General features: G+C 32.7%; 1 protein-coding gene across 5 annotated transcripts in view; it reads right to left on the reverse strand.

Annotated features, from left to right (window-relative positions):
• Window positions 1-24,133, reverse strand: part of PTPRK (protein tyrosine phosphatase receptor type K) — a 505,641-nt gene that overhangs the window by 10,734 nt on the left and 470,774 nt on the right. For 2 of the 5 annotated variants that reach the window (XM_033098848.1, XM_033098837.1), the window contains exons 15-25: window positions 22,967-23,127; window positions 16,576-16,760; window positions 14,883-14,970; window positions 13,721-13,797; window positions 10,853-10,889; window positions 9,347-9,444; window positions 8,828-8,944; window positions 4,231-4,385; window positions 1,697-1,832; window positions 1,360-1,509; window positions 310-483 (exon numbers count right to left, since the gene is read on the reverse strand). In XM_033098848.1, the coding sequence (XP_032954739.1) occupies window positions 310-483; window positions 1,360-1,509; window positions 1,697-1,832; window positions 4,231-4,385; window positions 8,828-8,944; window positions 9,347-9,444; window positions 10,853-10,889; window positions 13,721-13,797; window positions 14,883-14,970; window positions 16,576-16,760; window positions 22,967-23,127 (1,378 nt within the window). Of the gene's footprint in view, window positions 1-309; window positions 484-1,359; window positions 1,510-1,696; window positions 1,833-4,230; window positions 4,386-8,827; window positions 8,945-9,346; window positions 9,445-10,852; window positions 10,890-13,507; window positions 13,526-13,720; window positions 13,798-14,882; window positions 14,971-16,575; window positions 16,761-19,084; window positions 19,097-21,091; window positions 21,128-22,966; window positions 23,128-24,133 lie in introns of all 5 variants that reach the window. The other 3 variants (XM_033098824.1, XM_033098859.1, XM_033098829.1) reach the window with 3 other exon arrangements.

Genomic DNA, 24,133 nt, shown 5'->3' on the forward strand with positions numbered 1-24,133 from the left:
GATAAGCATGACTTTCTTTTGTGAAAATGATTAAGATGAAAAAATCTTACCCGAAGACATTTCCTTTTCAGAATATAATAACTGACAATCAAGCTCTACATTTACAATAAAGCCTAAAACTTAACAGTTCCTAAGAATCCCTGTAGGGAAAATTCAAAATCATTCTCCAATAAAATTGTGTTTCAATGAAAGTTTCCAATTTTCCCTTTTAGGCCATTTTGATTTTCTTGAAAAGAAAAGTAGCCAGTGTTCATTGCATGAGGTAGCTTTTCATGACACTTTACACTAACAAAGGAAGCAGTCTCTTACATCCATAAGGGCAGCATTGATGTAGTTACTACTCTCCCCATCAATTGTAATTAAAAAAGGCAGACATCTGTCAGGTGGGAGCATGTCCATGAAACGGTTCTTGTCATGGTTCCTTGGCAGGCATGCTATACTGCAGTCTTCAGCTTGTAGTCGAGGGGTGACTGAATTCAAGGTCTACAAAGAAAAGGGAATCCAGGTTGAAAGACAGTGACCCATTTAATAGCACAACACAGATTCATCTAGTATTTAGGACGCCAAGTAGAAAGCAAAGGATTTGTACAAGGCAATGGTGTTTGCCACTATGACAGACTGATAGACTTTGTAGTTAAAGCTAATGAAGCCTGAGAAGTGACAAAGAAAAAATATACGCACTGTTCAATGTGCTTCTTAAAAGGAAAGCTGAACAATACAGCTACCTGCAAAATGCATGCCTAAGCAAAGACAATGCAATCAGTATCCCAGGATAATGACCCATCATCAAAGTGGGAAACTATACTTTATAAAAACGTTTTGACATGCTATATTTAAAGATTGTGGCATGCTGGAAAGAGTACTGGGCAAAGAATCAAAGTATTAAGTTTTTAGAGGGACTTCTGACTTCATAGTCACACACCTTCACAGGTGTTTTAAAGGTCCTATAAACATTTGGGTTCTTTTTAGACACAATGTCTAGCCTAAACTTCAGCTATTATTATTAATGTGCTTGATTTCACATTTTGAGCAGCATAGAAAGCCAAATCCATTACACTGCATAAAAAACATTGTAAGTATACACAACCCACCACTAAATTTGACTTTTATGATACCTTTTCCCCATACCCTTCCCTGAGTCTGAACTGATTTGCCCTTCATGATATAGCAGACATGAGCTCATTAATACAAAAGTGACTCCATAATATGTGTAATGAAATAGATAGGTATTATATTATAATTAAAATTGGGTCAAAGGTTATAAATTTGACTTGAAAGACCTTCCTTGTAAGAATTAATAATACCCACAACCAATTGAAATAAGTTTTTCTTAAAAGAAGACCTAGAAATAGTAAATACCTGGAATTCATCTTTGAGATGTGAAGAGTTAGTCTGGGAGTCTATTCTAATCATATCAAAATATGCAGCTTTAAATTCACAGACAGGTATGGCAGTTTCTCCACATAAACAGGCTTCTAAAATGGCATCATGAATAAAAATGTACTGTTCCTATCAAAAGAAAGAAAAAGAAAACCTTTATACTATTTTAAAAAAACTTATCTGCATATCAAAGGTAAAGAATACACAGAATTTTTTCTCTATGGAAATATTAATAAAATTACCTATATTTTCCTATTGACATGTGAAAAACATGGACTCTTTTATTTGGAAAAGGCTAGAAGAAAAATCAACATACCTCGGTCTGGACCATATTGATACGACGAGATCTTAAGGCTTTGACACAGTTGTAGATATCAACAACACCCTCTCTTTCAGCCATGTCCAGCATGATATCAATCACTATGTAACAGCCAGTTCGTCCAGCACCAGCACTAAAAAAAAAAAAAAAAAAAATTAAACAAATTGAGAATTGAAATGAAGGACTGCAGGAAGCATGTCTATGAAACTTTAAATAAAGATCCTTTTGGCTTTCAGAGAGGTGGAATCTAATTTAAGAAAGCACAAGACTGCATAATTTGTACATATTGTACAAACACTTGTTAATGTCCAAAAAAACTTCATGTAGAATATCTGCTCTGTTATAAACTGAAGACTGGAACAAGAGTTCCAAACTAGAGGATATAACTTTCTAAATCAAATTGTGTTTTAATAATAATGTGCACAGAGGGTGCCAAAAAATGTATACACATTTTAAGAAAGGAAAACTGTATCAAAATTGTAATACTCAATGTATACCAATAACAAAAGATGAATACAAGTCATGTTTGACTTCTGCAATTACAAGAAGTGTTCAAAATGGTTATGATCAGCATCCAGACACTTGATTCCGGTGAACTACTGCTCGAACAACGTTGAGCAAAGGGTCCACTTGTATACATTTTTTGGCACCCTCGGTATATGTCATTCAAACGCTGTAGTTCTCTTACACAGTCTTCACTTTATGTAAATCAAATACACATAATTTCAAGCTCATAGAATTGATCAGGGAGTGAATTCGATCAGGGAGGTTTAAAATTTAACCTCAAATTGAAGACTTTTATACTCATAGTTGTAGGTTTTCTGGCAAAATTCAAAACTGCTGGCTCTCTTAGACAGAAGTTATAAATACCAAGGCAAAAGAACACGAATTCCAAAACCTTTCAATGGGAAATCTGAGGAGCCACAAGGCAGGAGGAAATGCTAATGTGACGCTGGGGAAGAAAACAGTGGTTATCAATGGGGAGGAAACTGATCGTAGAAAGAATATTGTTGAATGGTGATCTGAAGGAAAAATAAAAATGAATTGTTAGGTATAGAATATAATTCCTAACTGGTCACTAAGATAGTCATTATCTTATGGTCTTTAACTCACTGCTTGAAGCATGATATACTGCTGATTATTTTACCCCTTGAGAGTGCTTCTCCAGTTTTATATATAGAAGTCAATGGAACAAACAAGATATAGTTGGGATTTTGGCAGGGAGGAAATTCCCTGTGTAGTCAGTTTTCTCTTTTCCATAAATTTAGAGATACCTGAGTCTAAGCAGAAAATGACACTTCTGTTTCAAGGGAGTATCTAAGAATCTTGGGGCACTTCTGAAGCAAGCGATTCATAGGAAAGTAAACATCTATGATAAGTCAAGACACCCCTGCCTGAATTGAAAACCTATTTATCTCATTTTCCCAATGCATAAATAGACTATTAACATTATTTCTTTGTTTTCTAGATTTGGTCACTTCTCTTAAACTCAGTGTTCTTTAAGAAATTTAAGTAAATGATACTGTGGCTATCTCTATTGCTTTCTTTCTGCCTACCGTCTCTAAATCACAGTTCCCAGGGTTTGAGACAGGAAAGTAATTGAAGAGTACATCAGATTTCTTGAGGAGGACTGAATTGAAGATTTTTTTTTTCAGGGTATACAGTATCTGATCCTTATGAGATGACTTATTCTGTGTTCCCCCCACCCCCTTTATACATGGTCATTTAAATTCTGAATAGGTTGGATTTTCAGAAAGAAAAAGAATGCTGAAGCACAAACTATTATGAGCTTGGAGGAGAGGGCATATGAGAATGTTGTGCAGCATTTTCGAAAAGCTTTTCAGATTTAGTATATATTTTTCTGTTCGCCTCTCAAAATGAGGCCATGTAATTTGCTTTTAGTGTCTCGGGATGCTTGTTTTAAGAGAAGTTTCTAATCAGAAGCAAGTCTTGAAATAATGTTCACGTTTTTCTGGCATGTATTTGCTGGATCTCACTAATGCAGTTTTCAATGTCCTCTGATGGATGACTTTTTTTTTTTTTAAATCTTAAATAGCTGTTTTATAGCACAAATTCTTGCAATTTAGGCCGTTTAGTAACTCTTATATCTCACATTTAGTTTTAAAAGCTGGAATTCTATCGGGAATTTACTAGATTGGCAAGGAATCTCTATTTCATTCTGCCATTTCATACAATATGGGATTTGCAAAAGCAATAAAAAAAAAAAAAAAGAAAGGAAAAAAGCAAACCAAAACACAGATGTTGCCACTAAAAAGCAGTTTTCTACACTCACAACTGTGGACAACACTACACACATTAGGATGAATGCATTTATTTTTTAAGTTTCTATTTTATATCCTCCTTATGGCTAACTTTTATTTTATTGCTGTTTTACTTTATCTGTCATACGTACAAGCTGGAACCTTGTAAACATACATTAATTTTTTGTGCTTAAAAGCCTTATCATGATACTTTTCTTTTTTAAAAAAGCTGGCTGTACACAGTCAACACCATTTGGGACTATCACTTACCTGCAATGCACAACGATAGGGCCAGCACTGGGAGGGTTGGAGAACTTGACTCGGCGGATAAAAGAAAGAAGCCCTGTAGCATGGTAGGGCACTCCATGGTCAGGCCAGCCGGTGAAATGGAACTGTTTAACTTCACGGATCTCATTATACCCCCTCTGTGCAAACATGTAAAGAAGTATTTTTAAATGTTCCAAAATAAAGTCATGAAACGCAGGCATAGGTACTACACCTGATTGACAACAACACCAACAACAACAAAAGGAAAATTTACCATGATCATGCTTTTTCTGAAAAAGGGTGCTGGCCTGACATTGCCTAGCCTAGGAGTGTACCTTTGTTTTCAGACAACTGCCAAAGAAAGAAAATTAGAAGCCTTGCTCAGTTTTATAAGTCTGACTAAATTCTATTTACTCTGACAGTTTGTTCTTTACTAGGAATGAAAGCACATAAAATTATTAGGGGAAAAAGAAGAAATGGAAAAGCTAAAATGCTGCCCTGTTGACCCAATGCGCTGGGTTCTCAAGTGGTGTATAAACGCAACATTCTAGCGTCTCACCTCACAAAGAGATTTTAATGCCTTGCTTATCCGTGTTGAAAATGGTTTTGAAACATAGCATGTAGAGATTTTCCAGGACATTGGTACTCTAGATTGGTTTATAAAATATACAGACAGCTAAACTGTTTTTTGGGCAAACTATTTTCCTTAACCCTGTGAAATAATTCAGCACACGGAGTATTATTTATAGTAACAAAAATACAAAATGAAAGAGGTGAAACACCTATTGTTGTGCCTCTCTCTTATTGGGTTAATTGAAGAGAAACCTTTAAATGCACATTTCAAAGGTTTATTCTGCTTTTTTTCTTGTTGTTGTTAAAAGAAGCCTGTAGGTTATGGTAGCAGAGCTTGGAGAGCATAGATGAAGTGCTGCAGAATTTATTTTTCAGAATCCATATTTGAAGCAAAAAACAAAAACAAAAAACCCACTATAATCTATATAATTCCAACTCCACTGTGAGCTATCTGTGAAATCTCAATCTCTTCTTCAGTCAGAGTAGATAGAAAAATTGCATGAAATAAATGAAACAAACGAAGAAAACTTATTTTTAGATTGTATCCTGCATAGAACAATATAATTTGGAAGCCAGTGATCACGTCTTAGTATTCATTTTAGTTATAGTTCCTAGCACAAGACCTTACAGAAAGCAGGGCTCAATAAGTAATTATAATAGTGACAATGACAAACACCATCATGGAATCATGTAAATGAAAAAAATCACATGAGTTACTACTTTTGAAGTCAACTCTACTGAAAAAGGCCATAAATTGTTCTAAGATTTGATTTTAGACAATTAATTCACCTTCTATATATTAATCCTTTTACTGGAGTTACTATAATGGCCTTTCTCTTTTTAGTAAATTTTTAGTAAATTCTTTTTAGTAAATTTTAATATCTGGCAGCATATGTTCCCTTATCATTCTTTTTATTTAAATTTTCCTGAGTAATTTTCAAATATTTGCTTTTAAAAAAATGCTCTTTAACAGTTCTAAATAACAACAACAATAAAAGCATATTGAAAATAAAAACCCAATGATATTCCAATTAGTATTGCATTCAATCCATAATGTGGTATTAATAACAAGTATTTCCATTCTGGGGCACATCATATATCTCCATTTATTCACATCTAATTTTTTGTTCCTCAATACATTTTTGTGGTTTTATTCACCTAGAACCTGTATCTTTCCTATTAAATATATTCTTAGGTACTTTAGAATTTTTATTATTGTGAAAGATATTTTTTTAATGTCTACATTCTTTACTGCTAACATAAAAGTTAGGATTTATGTATATTTATCTTGAATTAGTCACTTAAATGATTATTCGTTCCATTTAAAATAATTATCTCTAGTTTTCTTTGTATAAAATCAGAAATGATTTTATCTTTTTCAATAGTTATGCAGTTTATTCCTTTTTTCATTTGATAGAGCTTCCTAAAATGTTGACTACTAGTGAGAATGATCATCCACATTGCATTCCTGATTATAACAGCAAAGCCTTTAGTTTTTCACACCTTAACCCGCATGCTACTATCTATTATTGACTCCCCTTATCATGTTTAGGGACTCTCATTTTCCTAATATAATTAGAGTTTTATTATAAATGCTTTTAAATACAATTAAGTACACTACACTATCTATTAATAAAATCACATGGTTTTGCTCCTTTAATGCACTGACATAATGAAATGTCTTATCACAGTTGCAAAATCCTTGCATTCTTAGAAAACAAGCATGATAGATCATGTGATCTTTTCTTAATTCACGTCTGGATTCAAATTTTTAATATTTTATTTTGGAGTTTTTTCAAGCATTTCTTTAATGTGATTGGTTTGCAACGTGTGCGTGCACACACTTGGGAGTGGGAGAGACAGACTGAGAGGGAGAAAGAGCGAGATGAAAAAAGAGGTGAAGAGAGAACTTCTTTATGTTCTTCTGTTGTCACAGTTAAGCTACCTTTTAAAAATATATTTAGTTGGTTGTAATGGTTTTCTATGGTCTAAATAGTTTGATTAACACAGGCATTAGAAATTCTTTAAAGATTAAAGAAACCTCACTATGAAACCATAATGCAATTTTAATGGTAAATTTTAACAATCATTCTATTTTCTAATATCATCTGTTCAGATTTCTAACTCTACCTGGTCCAAATTTAGGAAGTTATTATTTGCTAGAACATCAGTATATATAGACTACAATCTATATCTCTAAGTTTATACATAATATTTTTTTATAACTTTCCTAATAGCTAGTATAACAGAAGTTATTTCCCTTTTGTGTTTTCTAAAATACATTTTGTGTTTTGATTGTTGCTTATTTAGAGTCAACGGTGTTTTATTCACTTTATTGATCTTTTCAAGGAACTAGCTTTTTGATTTAATTTATTCTTTTTTGTGTTTTTGTTTTATAGTTAAATTTTCCTTTGTTTTATTGAGTTTATAATTTTCTAATTTAGTAATTTTCCACATTATCTAAACTACCTTTTAAAACGAAATCATTTATGGATATACATTTTTCTAAGATGATAACTTATGGGAAATTTTGATATAAAATTATTGATTGTTATAGTATAATTTTAGAGGTACTTTGTCCTTCAGGATTATTTGAAAGAGGCTTTGGTGATTTCTAGGATTCTAATTTGCAGTATCATGTGTCAGTAATTTGTTGTTATTTTTTTCTGTTGGATTTTGGAAGCATCTTGACTTTTTGTTATATATTCAGGTTTCCTTTATAACTAAGTTTATGATTGATTTTCATAAATGTTTCACGAATTTACAACAATGTATATTCCATATTCTCTCTTTTCATAATAATGGGATCTAGCTATTCATTAAATCAAGCTTGATGGTTCTCTTTTTGAAATGTCCTGTATCTTTGCTTATTTTTTTCTACTTGATTTCTCTAAGAAATTTCCATAGATGTTTCGTAGTTGTGATAATCATAATTATGCTTCTCTATAATGCTACTTTCCATTTAATGTTTCTAATTATTTTTAATGTTGGTAAGAATACTTACAATAACATTTGTAAAGAATGGCACTTCTAGATCATAGATGTATAATAATGCAACTATCTATTGCTGGACATTTAATGTCATCTATAATTTTCCAAGACTGTCAATCAAGTTATTGTATTTTAAATATACTTCTTAGGATTCATGGAAGGTAAAATTCTTGGTCAAAGGACATCAATACTTTAAAGCTCATGTATCTTTGTAGATATACAAAGGAATATATGTAATAATGGTATCTGCAACAACGTGTTTCATTGCTTCTGTGCCTTATCTCGGTGTCCTTACACTACCCACTGTATTTTCGTCTTTTGGATCCTGTTAAAAATAAGTCAGATCAATGTTACTTACTCCTGGGCTCCTAACCCTTCAATGACTGCCTGCCTTACATTTAACACTGTCTATAATCATCATAATGGCTTATAATGCCTCATTCATTTGGCTCTGTGATTTCTCTGATTTCACCTCATATTTCTTTCCCATCTCTGAACGCCCTAGATTCCTGGGTGTTTCTCATTGTGACAGGAATACTCATGCCTCAGGGTCTCTGAAATGCTCTTCCGTCCATCAGAAAGAGTTTTCCCCAGGTTAACTTCCTTGGGATGCAATTCTCACCTGAGATATAGTTATACCACTCACTCCCTCACTTCCTTCAGGGCTTTATTATGTTACATTCCTAATGAGTCCTTTCCTGATCAACTTTTTAAAATTGTAAACCATTCTTTCCTCTACTTCAGCAATATTCCCCACTTCCATTCCCAACATCATTTTTCTTCAGAGTACTTTTCATGTGATCATATGATGTATTCCTTTATTTATTAATTTTTGTTGCCTGTCTCCCCTTAACAGACTATAAGCTCTTAAGGTTTAAAAACATGTCTGGCACGTGGTATTCTCTCATATATTAGTGGAATGGATAAATGAATGAATGGATTTATAGCATCATCAAAACAAACCTTGACAGGGACTTTAAGAGAAAAAAAAAAAGTTTCAATATATATGTTTTTAAATAAAATTTTGGGTACTTACCCTTTCCAGGGTAAATGTCCTAACTACATATTCAGCAAGTGGTTCCATTTCTACACAAGTTACTTTGAAGTCACCATAAACTTCAGTATCATCAGGCCAATACTTATAGCACTTAACCTAAGTGACAAAAAGAATTCATAGGTGAACCTAACACATGATACACATGAACCAAGATGGTTTAATTTCAGTGTTAACTCTTCATGTTACAGTTAAAATACAATTAAAAGATTTAAAAAATGAGAAAAGAATCTGTTACACAATAAATAGAAAGATCTCATAAAAACATACAAGCCTGATAATGCAGTTAGATTCTAGTACATAATCAAAGCTTATTTTATTACTAAATGAAAAATCAAACAATTTCTCAGCCATCAAAGGTTCACGTAGGGGAGCACTCATTTGATATGCTATGCCTATAATTTTTGTCAGTTGAACAATATTCTATTTTAAGTTTGTTATGTTTTGCTATCCAGTTATACCCACTCATGTTTTATGACATATATATTTATTTCTTCTTACCCGGCCAACCTCAACTAAATTTGTAACCATCACAATGCAGGCAGACTGTTCTTGCCAGATCATTCTCCAGAAATCGTACACCGTTTCATGAACTGGGCCTATGAAAAAATTAATGTGAATATTATGTTATCAGAGAAATTTTGCAGTTAATAAGAAATTGAGATAAGATAAAAAACAATGCAAACTAAAAAAAGCCAAAAAAAAGAAAATTAAAGGTCTAACACAAAATGTTACTGAAAGAACTTAAATTCAGTTTATATCTAAATTCGCACTATAGGCAACAGCAGACATGTACAAGTTTGTTTGTTTTTCAAATTGTCTTCTATACTTCCCAGTTTAGAAGACGATATCACTGGTTTCAGAGTATTTATATAAGTCACTAATGCATTACTTTAATGAATATTCAAAAACATGTGAAAATAGGATGTCTTATGCCACTATCAGCCAAACAGTACATATTACCAACTAAATATATGCATATCATTTATAAACAGTGCATGTTTAGTGGTTAATGAAGAGACATCATACATGTAAGGGCACACCCTAATCTTATCCTATAGTATCATCCTCAAACTGCAAAAGCATCTACTGGGCCCTACTCTACTCATTATCATAAAACTAGAATATTGTTCACCATGGATAATCTTTCTAACTTTAAAGAATTTATATTAGGTTGGTGCACAAGTAATTGCAGTTTTTGCAATTATTTTTAACCTTTTAAACCGCAATTACTTGTGCACCAACCAATTAAACTCAATTACTCCAAAAATATGTGAAATCACTTAAAAATGACCTCTGTCAAAACAGCAAAACAGCTTTTGTTTTACTTTCCCCTTTTACAAAATAGGAGTACAGGTTTCTCTTCTGATGGCGAGAGGTCAATTTGGAGAAATAACTAAAGATGTTTTTGTTGTTGAAGTTAGGATACTTTTATTCCCCAATGTACCGCTACAACAAGATTTCCCTACTTTTTTCTTATTTTACACAAAGAATGAACTTGACAAAATTCCCTTTAGCCCTTTGCTTTGTCTCATCCTTGACTTGTAAAAAAATTGCTAGAAGATAATCTAACATCTCATTATCACAGTTGGTCTTGGGTACTGCTACATTCTAGGCCGACAGACTCAGGAAAGAAAACAGGCACCTTATATGAGTTGAGACCTCCTGTGCTTTCATTAAAAATAAGCAATTCCTCTGTACTACTACTACTGACTAGTGCTCTGGAACATGAGGGTACTAAGAGCCGAATCACAAAAACTACGAGCAGCTTCTCTTTTACTTGTAATTAAAAAAAAAAAAAAAAAAAAAAAAAAAATCAATCTTTAATATATACACATTTTACACAGATAAAACAATCTGTATTATACAAATGAATAAAGAGCAGTGTTCTTCAGAAGAGCTCATTTTTTTTGTTGTTTTAGATAATTAAGGCAAAATTCTGTAAAAACTCCAGATAAACAAATAAGCACAAATTTGTTCTACAACATTTAAAAGACAAAGTTTTACCTTGTGTTGCAATGTAGTGGCTTGGTCTCTGGTAGCCCTAAAATAGAGAACAAATTGGTCATAATTTTACATCAGTATCAGAAATAAATGAATGAAGGCATAAAAAGATGAAGACAACCACCTGTTAAGATTAAGTTATAGTAAAAAGTCCAGAAATGAGTAGTGAACTTGTAGTTCACTTCTCAAACCTACGTTATCTGAAACGTAAAAATAAAACAAAAATTAAATATTTAAGGGCTCTAATTAGACTATAAATTGCATGACCGAGATTTGTTTGCTAGGGAGTAACATCATAGATTTTGTTTGGTTTCACTAAAATGTTTATGCCTTCATGTTAATCTTCAGTCATTCATTCCTTGTAAAATTGTGTTTGAAAATACCAATTTTCATTTTATCATCCCAAAGTACAACACACTGCATTACAAATGGACAACGACATATTAGAACCATAAAGAAAATAACAGAACATTCCAATGTTAAAGCTGGACAATGCATGTGTGCCTCAAATCAAAGTCCTGCTGAGATTTTATGGAGAATATTCCTGGTGTCTAAGATGTTCAGGAATCTGCCAAACTATTCTGTGTGTGTGCACTGACAATACTAATTTACACACACATAATTATAGGTACACACATATATAGGGAAAGAGGAGTTTAAAAATACATATCTTATCCTGAACAAAAAGTTTGGTACTTTTTGCTACTTTTTATAATGTGTCAAGAGCTCTATGTGGTTAAACATTTAATATTGCTTCAATAAAGAAATTAGTCCTGATAAGGAGTAAGTTATTAGTTGCTCTCAATTGGTTTGAATTCCAAAAGATCATGAGTGGCAAAAATGTGACTGGAATAATGGGGTTGAGCTTTGCATTTGTTGTGTATTTACCAAAGTACTTTAGTAAAAGCCTGTGGTACAATTTATCTACATTTTAGTGTGGGCAACTCAATACAAATATAAATGCATGTTAACTGAGCTCTCCAATCTAAAACTTATAGGTTGAGCATTATACTGTTGCAAATTTGAGTTTTCTATTTCTTGATAGATATACCAACATAGCACAGTGTTTTATGGAACTTTTTCCCCCCAAGCTTTATAAGCACTTTCATTTCCTGTTTTTCATGAAAAAAAATTACCAATTGCTGGAATTCTAAAAAGTAAGTATAACAAACTAATGGGAAAGGGAAAATTATGAAAGTGTGTATAAACAGCCCAAATACACTGGGGTCTTAAGACAAATATTGGATAAAAACACAGCCTGATTTAGAACACACTTTTAACATATGAACCATTAAATACAATTATAACAAGGCGCCAGTGTATATGTCTCGGCAGAAAACCAAGGTTAAACTAAATAGGTAAGAACAAGTACAAATTTGGTAGAGAAGTGTCGATTTTTTTATTCTAAAGTTTAGACCAATAGCCTAGTTTTCCATGTTAAGATGTCTGATAAATTTAAAATATTCAATGAGAGTAAAAGGAGGATCAGAAATTTTACCCATATACTCAGAGGCTATACTTAATAAAATTTATTAATTCATAATTATAATTACAATTCACAAAATAACTGTAAAATATGAACTTTATAAATGTAATAAAATTGTTACCACTTTAGGGAAATTAGAAAAAGTTGGGTCCTAAATTTCATATCTTTTATAGATGTAAATGTACACACATATGCTGTACTACTTGATATTTCTACCTTTTGCCTTCCAATTAATGCATATTTTGAATTGATTAATTTTAGCACACCTAGATTTGAATTATTACTATTTTTAATAGCTGACGTTTAATGAGTGCTTAATACATTCTAGGCACTGTGCTCAATGCTCAACATGCATTAATTACACCATTTAATTCTCACAACAAAGTGATAAGGTTAGTACTGTCATTATTCCCACTGTACAGATGAGGAGACTGAGGCTCAGAGAGATGAAATAACATTCCCATGATTTCCGATGTGATTTTAAACCAAAAAGTATAAAAAAAGAGCCTGTCATTCTTATATGTAAAGTTATGTTTTGCCTCCTTAACAATATTTTATCTTTCATTTGAAATTTATTTTTTATTAAATAAAGAATTTGCATGTAGATATATTTTAAGCAAAATTTACAGTGAAATGTATGATCAAAATAAGATTTTTGATTTGTATGATTCAATATATATGTGTGATATGTATATTTTACAAATGGAATTTGGTAATTATTTTGTGTAAGTAATTTTAATACTTGACAAACCAATACCACACACCACAAAATAGTTTCCCTACCATTATTCACATCAGAAGTCAAATATAAAAAGTAGAATTTCAGAAACACTAATACACATCATACTATCCAGCTTCTCACATATGTTTAGGGAAGGGTAAAAGTCAGAAACACAAATCATCAACAAATAAAACTCAAGTACATAATAAATTGTCAAAAGTTAAAAATGGTCCTGTTTTTCTAAACATAGAAAAGGGAAGGAGATAAAATAGATCTTTACACATGTAAAGGAGTTACAAAGAAATGAACAAAATACAGATAAACTGTATGAGGCTAATTAGGTGAAGCATGCAGAGATAACTAGTAGTAAGCATTAGTAATAATTGTAATTAAGAGTAGTTACATTGAATATGTATAATAGGTACTGTTATTTACATATAGTGGTACTTACATCCCTGTACAGCCAAATCTACAGCCCAAACCAAAGTCAGGTGTGAAAGAAAGCACAACAACGTCAGTAAGTACTAGGATGTAGAACAAGGAAAAGTGTACAGTTTGTTCTTTATTTTACAAAGCTAGCAATCACTTTATAGGTAATAACAAGCAAAAAGATTTACATATATAAGCCAACAAATTGGGCATCCTGAACTATAAAAATACTTACATCTATATAGTTGGCATTAATGTAATCTGAAGAAGGATCATCCTCAACAGGTTGCAAAATTACTCTGGAGTGATCATCTAAAAATTTTAAATAATAAAATAAAAGCTATTAAGTATCTCCCCTGTTCTGAGACAATGACACTGGTAGAGACTTGAAATCATTTAATGGTTGATAAGAGCTTACCCACTGTAACGATATAAATATTTTTAACCACCAGTCATTTGAAGAAATACAAGAATTTTAATGAGCTCATTACTTACTATAACTGTAATATTTTTTAAATAAAGCTTCAATGACTAACATCTTCATAGTTAGGAAGCTTTTAGGGGACATAGTGAAGTCTGATGAATAATCATTGGAGTTACGGACTAGTCTAAGGAACTAAACTTGCCTGAACTCCTAATTTGGCTTCTTTGGCATGATTTTAAATGGATGGGATCCTTTCCCCTGCACTTTACAGCAAATGGGCCATGGAACCAGGTAATGAATTTTGAACCCCTGCTCTCAACTTCTTATTTCTTGAGACTCAAGGTTAAATTTTGATGCACTCATAAGATACTTTAAAATAATATAAATTGAGAATAGAGTGGTCAAAGTAAATAAGTAGCTAGTTACAAGCTAAATTATGTTACTTTCCTTACTGCTTCTGTGGTGTCATATAATAATTAGCTTACTTATCTATGTATACAGCTTGAAGACTTAAGGAAGAGGAAGTCTCTAATGATAAATAACATGGAGCAACTGGAGTTCAGACACTGGCTTCAAGGAAGCAATAAAGGTGTGCAGAAAGAACTCCCACTTTGACTATTCAAAAAACTCCCACTTTGAGTATGTTTGATGGAGGTGTTACAGCAATTTACAGAATTTCTTTTCATTATCCTGATATTCTCAGCTTCTTAATAACACCCCATGCATTTGTGTGCAAACATAAAATCAAACAGAACTATCTCCACAGGGTGAAGTGTGTAAATCAATTTAATTAATGAAGATGATGACAATTTGTGAGTCATTGCCAATAGCTAATGCTGTTTTAATATTAAAAAGATTACTGTATAAACAGATGTGCCATCTTCTGGGATTCTCTTACTGTTTATCTTCTAAAGTTACTGCTTAACTACTACACACAATATTTATATTCACTAAGAATTGTATGAGAACTTACATGCTATAATGTTTCCATATCGGTTTTTTGCTCTATTTTGATCTTTTTTAGCAACATCCCAAGATGCTGACTGTCCTTCAAAGAAGCTCTGGGGAAAAAAAAAAAAAAATTAACAAGTACACTGAATTTAATTCCTTTTCATGAATCAGGTTTATCTGTTCTGCAGACCAAAGCAGTAGAAGCCACTTTCTCAGGGAGGGAGTCCTACAGTAGTAAAGAAGTTACAATTTCAGACCTCAAAGCTTGTTTGCTGGAACTCCTACTTAGATTGGACTGAATTCAAATTAAGGACAAGAAACAACGTTAGACAAAAAAGGACCTTAAAAACATCTCAAATTTAAGATCGCTATAACTTTGAGGGATGAAAGTAGAAAAAGCATCAAAAACTTCAAAACTAATTTTAATGAATTATTTTTTAAACTTGCTTCCTTTTGCATTTATAACAGGGGAAAAAAAATAACCAACCTGTTTTCTGCCATAACTATTCATTAAATTATGTGCAATACATCACAATTCAGTTTCTTTGAAGATCATGAAAAAGACTGAGTCTCTACAACAAAAGGCCATATGAAAATTAAAAAGAGTCACCATCTCCAAGAATCTTGGAACAGATGAATTTGTCGGTTTGTTTAATGACCATATGCAGCGATTTAAAATATCGATATAGATTTCTTTTTGCAGAAAAACTTTAACTTTGCTCAACACAGGAAATGGGGTCTTCAAAGAGTCAACGGTCTTTGAAGTAAGGTACACAGGAATACACATGAAATGAACAAGAAGAACCAGCTCTGGCAGAATATTATAATTCCTTGCACTATTTCGTTACCACAGCATAGTGTTTCCGGCATACATGTAAAACCAACTTTCAAAATTTAAAGAGAATTGTATTCACTCCCAAACTAAGGTATACAAGTACTCTGTAAAGAAAATGTAGAGTTTAGAGGATTCTTCATGAAGCGGGATGTATTCTGAATGGTCTTTCAAAATAAATGATTGCTTGGATTCTTGCACTTTAAATGTATGTGTAGGGTAGTACTTGTTTGGTGGTGGAGGAGCTTTCCTCTATGCTCCAGACTGATATTCTCAGTAAGTGAATGTAGCAAAGGAACCGTGTTCTTTATACTGTACTATGTTTATTGGGATGTTTAATTTAAATCACTTCCCTTGTAGTTTAAATCTTGGTATTTGGGTTTGAATAGGAAGGTGAAATAAGGTTGGGAGAATTTCCTACATGCTTTTTTTGGCTTCTTTATGCCTGGATTTGCAGTGCTATGTTTTACTTCTTAGCCACCCTCAACCAATAATGCACAAAACAAACTAAAGTGACAATTAGTACATTTAGAACACAAGGCTTGATCCCATTTCTCAACAGAGTGTCAACAAGTGAAGAGGCAGAAAAGTACCTACTGCTTAAGTCATTCGAATGATAGAATCTGTAATGATACAATGGGACCAATATGAATTTTTGAGTAGGGAAATATAAGGTCTAACAATGTGTTTTTTTAAATAACATACCTTTTTCTTTCAATCCATCTATCCCATCTCCCCATATACATACTTGATTGTTCACTTATAAAGGTTTAGAGAGTTTACAGAGAATTCCACTTCTTGTTGTGCTAAAGGGAGGAAAACTGTGAACTTCCACTGGGTATCCTGGTTAGAAACAAAATTTAACATAGTATTGAAATTTCACCTCGTATTCCTCTTTGAACCCATAGCTGTCTGATGTCTTCATGAGATTAATGTGCTGCAGTAAGTCGGCCACCCTGATGGCTGGGTGCAGCTGTCCTGTCTGGTATGGGGATTCTGTCCCCTCACAGAGGTAGCGAGGTACGTCAAGAAGACGACTGGACTCTGCCGTAGCGCTGTGGTTCTCATCTGGCATTTTTCAGATTCAAGAAGATTAAAAAAAAAAGACAAAGTTATCTTGTTCAATATACACTACGCAAAGAAGATTTTAAGATCTCAAGATCTTTCTGACAACAGGAGGAAAGGAAAGAAATATAGTATGGGCCTAGGGCAGCCTCCCTATAAAGACAGAGACTTTTACTTCAGCGCAAGGTATGAGGTCAGAGTACATTATGTTTATATCAGCAAGACAATAGATGTTATGAGATGTAGAGATATCTGATCCACTTCTTAAAAAGACAGCGGGAGATTTTGCTGGGTTCTTACTGTGTTCTTGTCTTTGCAGTCATAGCACTATAGAGTGGGACCAGAAGATCAAGTTGTCAATTGGAGAGGTGTTTTCATTGTTGATTAAATTGAACAGACTCCTTCGCACCCATATTCCCACCTCCCTGTAGGCAACCCATCCCCACAGGGCTGCTCTTTTTGCCCTTGCAGCCCTACTAAACCCTGCCACCTAGGGCTTCTTACCATGATACACTCCAGACTAGGAAACACGGGCATTCTACAGACTCATTCCCTGGACCCGCTGTGTCTGCTAGCCAGGTTACATGTGCATTTATACTCAATCTCTATCCCCTTGGTTTATTATTATTATTGTTGTTGTTTTTATTGTCAAGATATTTTGACTCCTCTCGCTACTATGTAAAAGAAACCTGGTATGTCTCTGTAGGTATTTCCTGTGGATTCGTCCCTGGCACAACCAGGCTGAGCTACACAGCACCTGCTTTATGATTTCATGGCCTCTTGTTCTATATTCGTTTCATTTATTCTATATTTTAATCATTTGTTTACTGGTGTATTTTCCTCACTAAACTCTGATTGCTTATAGTGCAGAGACAGAGTCCTATTTTTTATTTATTTATTTATTAATTTATTTTTATTCCTAGTGTCTGGTGCAAAGCAGTCAATAAACATTTCCATGAATGAATTAGATAAAACCAGTTGAATCCCTTACCATCCACATTTAAGCATAGGCCCCATCCCAATTGTATGATTAGCTTAAAATGAAAAGACACTTTTAAGCTTATGCCATAAGAAGGAAGAAAAGAACAAGAACATTTTACCTATGAAGAATAAATATTATTTTAATGACCATAGTACTAATCATTACAATTAGAAGAAACATGCTTATTATATTTATCACATTTAAACTTACCACTAGAAAACTAAAACAAAAACAAAAGCCAATGTTTTACGGTGTGTTATTTTGAAAAGCATTATACTGCCACACTCATTAACAGAAAAGAAAGTACACTCTTAGGGGAACTTTTGTTTTAAATGATAATGCATACTGTAGAGATGATACTTAATTAACAGTTAAACATATTTCAAGTGCTGGTACATTTGCCTGTTCTATCACCAACTCTACAAATAGGATATGGCAAAAAATGAATTGTTGTCCCCATGATAAACATTTTTTCTTCCTGGAGAAGGGAAAAAAAAAAAAAAAAAGAACCCCACAATCAGATTTGTGTGCTTCTATAATTTAGCTTGATTGCATTTACTTTATTTTCTCTTATTAGGCTGAGTGCAATTTTTTTTTTAATTTGCATATACTTCTAAAAATACCATATTAAATAAAAAATACCCCTGGTGGAGGCTATTGTGACCTAACCACTCAAATGAATTAATGACCTTTTCAGGTTTTGCCCACCCCTATACACACAAACATTTGCTAGCAAACATAATTCATGAAATTTTCCTCTTCTTCATTTGAGACTACGCTCAATTGATATACCTTTGCTAAAATGTTGCAATTGATAAACTGGCATAAAGAATATAAACATCTCCAAAGTAAAATTAAATTTGGAAGCTACTGATTTGGGCACTATCACAGAATACACAGTTTAGGATGAGGAAGTAAAGAGAACAAATAATGTCAGAAAAGCGAAATGCATTCACCCACGCTAGAATACGCTGCTCTATGGAGCAGCCCCAGAGCTCACATGTGCCTGCTGGAGCAGCAGAATATTTACATTTGTAAGAGGCTCCGTGAGAAACACAGAATTCACCCATATTCCAAATCTTACATAATTATGTCCCAATATGAAATAGACAGCATCTTTTGTTTTGCATTAAGGTTTAACACAGTAGTACAATGAGCAGTATTCTTTAAAATAATCACATATGAATTCTTAATCTCAATACATTTCTACCTCATTAAACCACCTAATAATGTGACTAGTAGTGAGTACATGTACTCCTCATTATCCTTATTACACATTTAAGAATAATAATTCAAATATTTCCTTGATGGAAAGGTTTTCTAGAGTTCTTTGCAATACACTTACCAGTTATAGGGACTTTAACCCAATGAAGCAGTAAAGCACAAAAAAACACAAATATATGAATTAATACAAAGTTTCTACTCTCTTTTTAAATTGGTAAGTAGATATTAACATCAAGCAATATTTGAAGTGATTTCAAAAATTGCTTTATATGCACAAAATTAGTTGGATGCCAAACAACTATAGACAACATGAGTCTAAGAATGATGAAAAAAATGCAACTAATTTCTATGTGTTATTAATGAGATTTAACTTTTAAAGAACAATTTTTTTTTAAACCAACCAGTTTGACTTTCAAAATGAAATAAAATACCTTATGACTATTTATCTGAATAGGTTTGATGACTCTATTGTGTTAACTCTAGCTTCCTTAAACATAAATATCCCTTTCCACAGGGACACTTATTTATAATAACCTTTGAAACTTCACAGGTGAATAAATACCCACCTACATTATCTTATTTCCTCTTTACAAAACTCCATGGAAAAAGTGTGGTAGGAAATATTATACTGTTTTACAGATGGGGAAGTAAAGTCAGAAGGTATTTTCATTATATTGTGAGTCCACAGGAGGACTGAGACTTGACTCAATTCTACATGTTCTTAAAATATTAGTGTAATGCAATTTTAACATTTAGGCAACTAATTTTTTTCCAGTGAGTTTTTAATACTTTAATTGAATTTTACTTCTTAATTTGATGCTGACAGCTTTATACAGTGTTCAACAGCAGATGACATTTTCAGAGGCATTTGGTGCCTCTCCAATGATCATGACTCCTGACTCCTTCCCATCATGATTAAGGACACCCCTTGAGAAAAATTCTTCAGCAAACTGCCCTGCCATTAACGGTGTGGACATGAAAGAGAGAGTGCATGCACCAGAGACAGAGAACACTGACTTTCAGATTCTTTCAGACTATATATTCTTTATATGATAAAGTTATATATTTAAATAACCATATTAGTGAAAAAGAGGTGAAAAAGAGGTGTATTTTACTTTACTGAATTAGAGGTATTATTCCAAAATAATCTGAAAATGTAATTGAATGCTGAATACATGATTTTAAAAAAACATGCATAAAATGTATATGCGTAAGCTAAAGTTTTATGTTCACAAGAAATTTAAATATACAACTGGGGACTTTTAAGATACATTTATCTGGCAATTTCTACATTTCTTTGGTTAAATCTTAAGTATCATATTAGAAACACTGGGGTAAAACTAATATAGAACTTGTGAACATAGAAGCAAGCTGGTCTTGAATCACTCATGTAAAATCAGTCAAGGAATAGAGTGCACATTGAAATAAAGCTCATTCCATTATGAAATATATAATGAGATTAAAAATTGATGTAATTTTACATCTGAAAAGGACTTATGCATTGCTAGCAATATCAGTTGTCTAGATGGTATATAGTGGGAAGCCCTGGCTTATTCTAAATCTCTTGAAAGATAACACTTATTAAAGTGCATATAGAATGCAAAGCTCTGCACAGATATTGCAGCAACTTTATCTGTATTTATAAATTCTTAATAAAGACAAAACTGAAGCCAATTCACACTCCTAATGTTCACTTGGAAATGTATTCTTTAGTTAGTACAAAATTAGGATGATTTAGAAAATCCCTTTCCATCAGGTAAATTTTTATATGTAAACTAATTATTCAGGTAGCACTGAGACCTGATATGTGTGCATTTGGCCTCATTCTACTAAGTTGCATGTATAAACGTAAGTCATACATTAAGGGCCATTGTACTTTGCTCCACAAAGAGCAGAACCGAGAATTAATGAATACGTTGCTTTAAAAAAGCATACCTTACTAATTTGAAATTCACTAGATCTGACTGGTTTGGCCACCATTGTTCTCTTTAATAAGACCATGATCATAATTTTTGAATCAAGCTGCATCCTGCACTGCAAATAATTACTCTGTTGACAAAGTTATAACCCATGTAAGGAGGTTGGATCATGCAAAAAAAAAAGATTAGATAAAGAATTAGGGCCTCACCTAACACAGCAGTCGGCACAAGTGGATCACTGGGCACTGTATGTAGGAAAACAAAGCTCATGAAGGAATATATTGTCCTAAAGTTGTATTTTACACTCTTTTTCTCCCCCTTTAACATAGATATATGCTTTCTTAAGTAATATAATTATTAAACTTTCTTTGGTTACTATAACCTGCAAACATAAAATTCTCTTTCAGCTTGGGTTATTGCAAAACACCAGGAAAGGTACATCTATAATTATAGTTCAGTACTCGTTCAATTTAAAAAGCCAGGAAGATTCAACATGACATTATAAAGACATAAAATTAGGGGGGAAACTGATGCAGTTTAGATCTATCAAGTGCAAGGTACTTAGAGAAACAATTATCTCATATTCATTCCAAATACATTTTTTTCAGTTAACTGTGGGAAATAGATTTAATCCTTTCTTCAAGTTCATACGTGGATATTTATAGTTACACGGTTGAATTAAATCTTCCTAATAAGGAACAAACATAGGCAATAGATAGAAAAGTTTGGGGAACAAAAATGCTTTCAAAATCTTAACTGATTAACTATTAAATCAAGTTGTTAGATGGTACATCTATATTTTTAGCAAAATTTACTTTCAACACTTACATTATATTCTTTCCTATCATTTATCTTATAGAAAAATAAAAATAAAACATATCAGAAAGACCCTATCATAATTACAATTAAATTCCAAAATGACTCATACAGCTTTTCTAACTACTTTGATTAGATGGGGGAAAATGATGGGCTGCACTTAGGGCCAGTAATTTCTGAAAATTTTCACCGAATTGAACATTTTGGGAAAAAACCCTCCTTTTTAAAAAAAGACATACATATACATACAAACTACAAACACTGTTTTCTCAGCCTTACCACTGCATATGTTTTTAATCTGTGTAAGAAATAATACTTCTATTGCTTACGTCTTCCCTTATATGCATTTTCTAAACTGGGGTAAACAAAACTCTGGGATCTGTGGCAGAATGCCCCTGTGTATACAAGGCAAAGAATACACATGATTTACCTTCCTCAAGTGTCAATTTTACTTGAGGATTTGGAGAAACAGAGTCAGGTAATTTAAAGTAACAAGGACAGTGCTATAGAAAACAATACCAAATTCATAGGAAATTTGAAGATTAATATTGATTGTGAGGCAATCATTCAAATCAGGTGCTATGAAACAGTACTTTAGTTGCCATATTTTTAAAACTGTGCATTCATAGATCAACATTAGGAATTCTTAATATGGATGGATGGATGGATGGATGGATGGATAGATGGATGGATCTCACCATTCCCTGCCAATCCTCCAATTCAGTTAAACTTTAGACTTCACACCAGATATTTAAGTAGTAGATTTCTCTTTCCCCTAGTTAACTTTTTATTACTGAAATTCTCCTGGAGTCTGTAAAATTCTTTAATGGAATAATTTTACCCATGCCAATAATTCCGAGAAAAAATTATGTTTCTTATTTCACAAAGACCTTGATCTTGTATAAAGGAAGGTTCAAATGGCAAAATAATTATAAACAAATTCTGACATAAACTGATTTTAAGTAGGCAATCAAGTACTTTAATTTAAAGCAATGACATATGATTTGGTCTGAGAGGTATATGAATATATTTTATGATATAGCAATACAACTCATTCACTTTGAAGTTAAAGTAAATCTAGTATCAAGACTGAAAACAAGTTCTTATAAATTCCATAATATTCTCTATCCTAGCTGTTTTCTCTTCCTAGCTGTTTCTTTCATCTCCCTTTCTTACTTTCTCTCACTATTCAAAGAGTAATGTGTTGAATCAGAGTGGACTTAAAGAGCTTCAGAACTCATTTATGAACATTTTAATGAAGCACTTACATCTGGGACTAAAATTGTGTTGGTCCATGAAGGTGATGGAGAGAGGATCTTCTGCATGCAGGGTGCTCTGGTCGGCGTAACTACGATCCATAGCATTCACCATGTGGGTCATCTCCTGCCGGGTGTTCCCCAGAGCATCTTTGCGTTTCTTTGCAAGCTTGCTGCCAAGGCAAACCCAAAAGGGAAACCTTAGAGTGAGGTGTGAAGGAGAGTTGACACCAGTAGTAAGTAGTTCAGGAAAGCCCAAGGGTAAGGACATAGATGTGGTTTAGAAACTCTAAAAACTGGTCACGATTTCAGGATTTAAGTTGGACATTCAAACAATATTTGTTGGTGACCATAAAGCTATTTTATTTGTCATATAGGTGTTTCAAGCTGTCAGATCCCTTACCATTTCTTGTATTTTATCATTAAAATTAATTACTATATAACTCTACTTTATTAAAACTAGAAGTTAATACTTCTATATTAGAGTTGTTCAAGAAAAATTTCAGCTAAAACTGTTTCAGTTTTCCTCTTGGGTGATTAATTCTTTTATCAACTTTTAGAAAGTCTTCTGGGGAATAATATGAATACCTTTCAAGCTTATTTAACCATAGCCATCCCAGTAAGATAAACAAAGAAATCCCATTCTTCATTCACTGTTTTGTTATTCAGTAAAACTGCGACATGTGTGGCATAACCATATTTACCAATATATTTAAACGTCAATCCCAACCTACTCTGGAGACTTAAAGAATCAACCACAGCTAGATATAATGCAAATACACAGGAATATATAGGGGAAATATACATATATATATATATATATATATATATATATATATTTTTTTTTTTTTTTTACATACTTGTATCCCATATAAGAAAAGTACTTTGAAAAATGCTATGTAGATATATTACACAAATGATCATAATCTTGAATTACAGACATAGTCAAATCCTAAAAGTGTGTTTTAGAACCACATGGCAGTGTATCCACTATAGAAATGCCTTACAAATTCAGCAGGGCAAATGACTTAGGGGACTTGGAAAAATAGAAGAGTTAGAATTTTGAGCTACTCAAACACTAACATATTTATCTTATATATCAAGGATATAAAATATATTCTGGTTCTTTGTGAGTGTTACACATGAAACATACAATAAAAATATTAAACGTATATAAAA

This window comes from Rhinolophus ferrumequinum, chromosome 3 (assembly GCF_004115265.2).
Source record: "Rhinolophus ferrumequinum isolate MPI-CBG mRhiFer1 chromosome 3, mRhiFer1_v1.p, whole genome shotgun sequence".
Taxonomy (NCBI): domain Eukaryota; kingdom Metazoa; phylum Chordata; class Mammalia; order Chiroptera; family Rhinolophidae; genus Rhinolophus; species Rhinolophus ferrumequinum.